We start from the raw sequence: 5,648 nt of genomic DNA on the forward strand, positions 1-5,648 counted from the left end.
TCCCTTTATGATCTTTTTTTAAACTTTATTATTTATATACCTTCAACACACGTGTAGACATACTCTCCTCCATAAGGTAGGCGGTAAGGTTCGAAACGGGTTAAATTGTTAAACGGTATTAGAAAATTTTTTACCTGGTATTTACTGGAATTCCATAAGCAAATTGATAGTTTTTTATAGCTAACTTAAATGTATAGTTGCGGGAGTGCCATAAGCATGGGTAATTCTCTTTTGTGCCACTAAGAAAATGATCACATACTACACACTAATGTTCGAGTCATTAGCTAGCAAGTACCGTAGGCACAGACAATTTCAACAGAAGTGTGTAGTTCCGTAGGCACGGGCAAGCACTAGTATATAAATATCAAAAAAATCACTTTGTTTCTTTCGAAACCTATTTTACTTAAATACATTTCGAGAAAAAAAAAATATAGAATTGAATTGCCACTTGTTTCACATAAGAGCTTCTAATACTTAGCTCACCCAAAATCAAATTTGCAAAATTACTTTCAATTGGATTCTACGTATATAATCTGATACGGAGTAGTAGAAAAGAAAAGAAAAGAAAAACTACGGGTATACTTCCAAGTTTCCAACCATCATCTTGGAGCAATGCTCCACACCTCTCACAATATCTCACATGTCCATTTGTCTCATAAAATACCAACATAAAAATTGACGGTGTTGTAATTTTCACGCATCGTAACACGCTTAAAATGCCCACATGATCTTGTTCCATGAACCTTTCATAATTTCTCTATCTTCTCATACTAAGCATACTCAAAATTCAAGGTGAGTTTCCCCTATTACTAAATTCATGTATTCAAGATTAGTCATTTTCTCACATACATTAATTCAAATACTACTATTTAGTAGAAACAACTTCAGTATTGTCATAAAAAACTTAGGGCTAATTTGGCTTTAAAAGTAGAATAGTAATTTATTTTGTCTTTATTTAAAAAAATTGAGTTCTGATCATAATTTTTTATTTTTCTGATTTTTCTTGACGAGACGAATTAATAAGTTACAAAATTTTGACACAAAACAAATAAATGCAAAAAAAATTGAATAAAGACCAAAAAAATAATCCAAACTTACCCTTAGTAATCCACTTGACTTAAGTAATCCAAACTTACCCTTAGTAAAAAAAAACTCTGACCAGTTTCGAAGGAAGGGCATTATAGTAATTGGGGAGGGAAATCCCCGGTGACATGACCGACAGTAACCCATCCGCTGGAGTAGTGGGAGTGCTTTTATTCACGACCCCTCCTTCAATGTTCCCTTCACTCCACTTTCAAACCATACATACAGCAAGCCCTCTCTCTCTCTCTCTCTCTCTCTCTCTCTCTTCGAGCTACCAGAGACTTCCAAACCATACATACAGCAAACCCTCTCAGACTCTCTCTCTCTCACGCCACCCCTCTCTCTCTCTCTCTCTCTCTCTCTCCCCCCTTCTTCTCCTTCTTCAGTTCTTCTTCTTGTGATTGTGAGGTGGGAAGGTGCGCGATGATGGATGTGAGCAGCAGCCGGTGTTCCCATACTTCCCACATCACCGAAATCATCATCACCAGCTTCTTCCGTCACAAGCTTTGAATTACCCCCAAATCCCACACACAAGAAAACAACAATCACTATACTATATCGGGGTGAAAATCAGGGCTTCTGATATTCACATACTCTACTTATGCCAGCTTGAAAAGAAAGAAAGAAAAAAACCCAAATCCTTTTTTTGGGCAAATCCAAGCTATGGCTGGTCGGAGGATGGCCTACGGCGGCGGTGTTGATGGTGGTGGTGGTTCTAGTGCGAGTGCTTTTTTGCTTCAAAATCAAAGGATTCCTGATTCTCTCTTCTTTTCTGGGTCTTCCCCTAATTTTCTTGGTAAATCTCCCTCTTCAATTTCTTAATTGACTTATGTTTGATTCAATTGAAGTTTCTCATATGGTATTGTTTTAAATGATTGTTGATAATATCATGTAAGTTTTCTTTGGGCTCGTTCTTGCTACTAGCTTCATACCAGTAGCTGAGTTCTACAATTTTATGGTGCGTTTCCGCTAAACTAAATGGACTACAGGGTAATAATGGCAATAGTTGCTAAATGGTATTTTAGTTGATGTACGGTGAGAGAATAACCTACCTACAAGTCCATGAAAACATGGACTTTAGTCCATTTAGTTTAGCGTTGAGCGGAAACGTAAGTTCAAAAAGTTGTGTCACTTATAGAATTGGAAAGTAAAGCATACTTTTTTAAAAGAAATTCGCACAAATTTAAAGAATTGATAGCGATCTTTAACTTAATTAGTAGCTGAGTTAGAAAATTATGCACGAAAATGCTCATTGCGATCCAAACCCGGCCTTAGGCAAAGTTGATGTCCTTTTCACCATTATGCTATGCACTGCACTAGAATAAATTCAATAATTCTCCACTGTGAGTGATGACCAGTTGACATGGTTGCTTTATCTTTAATGGCCACTTTTAGTCTGTTTTCGGGTCGAGAATTTGGGCAAGGGAAAAGGAAAAGGATATAGGAAAATTCAAGGATCTAATGGCTTGCAACTGTTGGATTCTTCAATCTCTTCATTTCCATTTCCATTTCCTTTTCCTGCCCCAAAATAAAAATACAGCCTTAGCATTATGAACATAAGAATTCAACTCATCAGGACAAATTGTACGTAGAAGTCTGAGCTTTCCATAACCCATTGACATGGGTAGTGAAATTTCTCTTTATGACAGCTGATTTGCATGTTTTTGTTTGCTAGGAAGTGTTTTCCTACCTAAGTGGACGAGTGATTATTAGTATTGGTTGCAAAATGGTCTTGATACTGTTTGGTTTGTCCCTGTATCAGGTTCAAGGTCCATGGTTAGCTTTGAGGATTTTAATGGTTGTAAAAGACAAGAAAGGCCCTTCTTCCGGTCGTTTGATCAAGAGGAGAATGTAGATGAGGAATACGATGAATACTTGCATCAACCAGAAAAGAAGAGGCGGCTTTCTGCTGACCAAGTCCAATTTCTTGAGAAAAGTTTTGTGGAGGAGAACAAGCTTGAACCGGAAAGGAAAGTTCAACTCGCAAAGGATCTTGGTTTGCAACCTCGCCAGGTTGCAATATGGTTCCAAAACCGACGGGCCCGGTGGAAGACAAAACAACTAGAGAAGGATTACGGGGCATTGGAATCTAGCTACAACAGCCTCAAGGCCGACTATGATTGCCTTCTTAAGGAGACTGAGAAACTAAAATCCGAGGTAATGATTAATGACCCTATCTCATATTATTACATTCTATTAGATCTGTTGTGAGGTTTAGACAATGCTTGATCTATTGTATTTTGATGTGATTCTTTGTCATTCTTTGATTCAAAGCATCATGGTATTTCTGATTCTGTAATGCTTACTTATAGTTTTGTCTGTCTTGATCTTATATGTTGTGTGGACTCTTGTAGGGGTGTCTGTTGTGTGTATTTGTCCAGGTGTTGGATTCATTATCATTTCCAATCGCAAGGACATTGAAAAATATTCACTTGTCTTTAGTATTTTTTTTTATCGCCTTGAGTGAATTGGTGTTTAGGAGATGTCATAGATAACTTATTGCGTAATCTGGTAGTTTCATGCATTGTTCCGTGGTCAACTCTATCTACGAATATTCTTGTTCGTGAATGTCCATCTAAACATATCACGCATATCCTTGTGAATGTGAACCCGCACATGTAGTTTATACAGTTATTAGAGTCCACAGAACATGTTTCTAATTTCACAAAATATACTTCAACATTTGTCATATGTTGATTAGAGAAATCAATGGTTCAATTTTCTTTCAGGTTCTTCACCTCACAGACAAGGTGGTTCTCAAGCAGAAACATAAGGGTAACACGGATCCATCCGATTCAAACAAACAATTGCTTGCACAACCACAAGCATCGGTTGATTCAGGCATGCCTTCTAATCAGGAAGATCATAGCTCAGCCAAAAGTGATGTGCTGGATTCAGACAGCCCGCATTATGTTGAAGGTCACTCCTCTCTCATAGAACCAGGTGATTCTTCCTATGTTTTGGAACCTGAACAGTCGGATCTATCTCAGGATGAGGAAGATAACTTGAGCAAGAATCTGTTGGCTCCAACAGGATACGTTTTCCCGAAAGTTGAACATGATTACCCCAACCCACCAACAAATTCATGTTACTTTGGCTTCCCAGTTGAAGAACAACCCTTTGGGTTTTGGTCTTACTAGTTTCATGTAGATAGTTTATCGTTGTTGTCGTTATTTTACGTATGGTACTCGTAGCTATACATAAGAAATAAAGCCAACCCATGGCACCACCCTAAACAGATGTGGTGCTGTGGTTTTGGTAAGGTTTGAAATGTTGGGTATTTGCCTCCCTTTGTAATGGTGTTTTCAGATGGGGCTGAAGTGAACTTGTACTTTTGTTGTGAGGTATCTTAAGCAGAAACATTCTCTATCTCTTTTGCTAAAAAGGTTGTTTATAATTCAGACATGGGTTCAAAAATCTGGGAGATGAATGCATGCACGTACTATCCAGCCTCATTTTAGTCGTAAAATGCGTGGGGTGGGTCCTAATAGCGTAGTGGAGCAAGCTGAGCAATTAAAGCGCTATTCGGATCATGTACTCTGGATCGAGCCCCTCTCCCACTGCCAATGGAAAAAGAAAAAAACACGTGGGGTACGCCCTGTTACTCGGATATTTATTTGGGAATCAAACCTGCTTTTGAGTAGCTAGGCATGCTGATAATAAATTGGTAACTCAAGCTAAAGTGATCAACGAGGAGCATTAATCTTAGTAGTGTTCAATTCGAAGATGCGGATAGATACAGAGACGAGTTTTATAATCTCGAATTCTTGTCATTTGGGGAAGAATCACAGCTTAAATTGCATTGCCTTTGAGCCACTGATCCGCTGGAATATTTTGACTGGTGACCTTCTACATGATATGTGCATGTTTTATTTGACAACTCAAGGTGTTCGGCTCAATTTACGCTCGCTTCGATCAATCTTTAGAGGACTAATTCTATCGTCTACCAGCGTTTTTGGTTCGATGGTTCAGGTCTGTCCGAGCCAGTTTCACCTCAACTATTTCCTTCTTTGGTCCGGTCAAAGGCAAGCCATCCAAGTTGGGACTAGGGGATTTAGGTTTCGAACTCATGTTGTCTGGGTTTACAATTCATTCATGTTGTCATTTGAGCTACCCTTTCGGGTTCATCCATCTTGTTTAATCTATTTATTTCTTCCTATTCACGTTTTTTCAAAGTTGGCAAGTTGACGTTGGTTCGTTCCTTCTAAGCTAACTATTAGTAGATTAGTATTTTTGGTGTTGATTCATTGTGTCTATCTAGTTACGATCAAACAAAACAAATTTGATTCCAAATGATGCTTTAGTGATAAAAGGTATTGAGGAAGCTCCATAGCCATAGTGGTTGCCTGGGGGGCCAAAGTTTTGGCTTCAAATGCATAAAGGAATGGATAAGTACTACATCCATGATCAGATCAATCAACATCAAGCCAACCAAGTTGAAGTTGCAAAATCTGAAAATAAAACCTTGAAAGAGGTGGTAATGAAACCTACCTTGATACGTTTGATCTATCTAGTGTACCATTGGTGAAAGGATATAGAATTTCGTAGCACGGATAGAAGGGAAC

General features: G+C 38.3%; 1 protein-coding gene across 1 annotated transcript; it reads left to right on the plus strand.

The window, feature by feature from the left end:
• Nucleotides 1-1,254: 1,254 nt before the first annotated feature.
• On the plus strand, nucleotides 1,255-4,452 carry LOC131299020 (homeobox-leucine zipper protein HAT5-like). The gene is made up of 3 exons (XM_058324550.1): nucleotides 1,255-1,879; nucleotides 2,846-3,240; nucleotides 3,813-4,452. Exons 1-3 carry the CDS (start codon nucleotides 1,747-1,749, stop codon nucleotides 4,221-4,223), a joined length of 939 nt encoding a protein of 312 aa, XP_058180533.1. The 5' UTR covers nucleotides 1,255-1,746; the 3' UTR covers nucleotides 4,224-4,452.
• The last annotated feature ends 1,196 nt before the right edge of the window (nucleotides 4,453-5,648 follow it).

The sequence above is a fragment of the Rhododendron vialii genome, chromosome 8a, assembly GCF_030253575.1.
Source record: "Rhododendron vialii isolate Sample 1 chromosome 8a, ASM3025357v1".
NCBI lineage: Eukaryota > Viridiplantae > Streptophyta > Magnoliopsida > Ericales > Ericaceae > Rhododendron > Rhododendron vialii.

Coding starts and splice junctions, on each gene's coding strand:
- LOC131299020 (XM_058324550.1), top strand. CDS start 1,747: ATGGCTGGTCGGAGGATGGCCTACGGCGGCGGTGTTGATGGTGGTGGT. Junction 1,880..2,845: donor GTCTTCCCCTAATTTTCTTG/GTAAATCTCCCT, acceptor TCCCTGTATCAG/GTTCAAGGTCCATGGTTAGC. Junction 3,241..3,812: donor CTGAGAAACTAAAATCCGAG/GTAATGATTAAT, acceptor ATTTTCTTTCAG/GTTCTTCACCTCACAGACAA.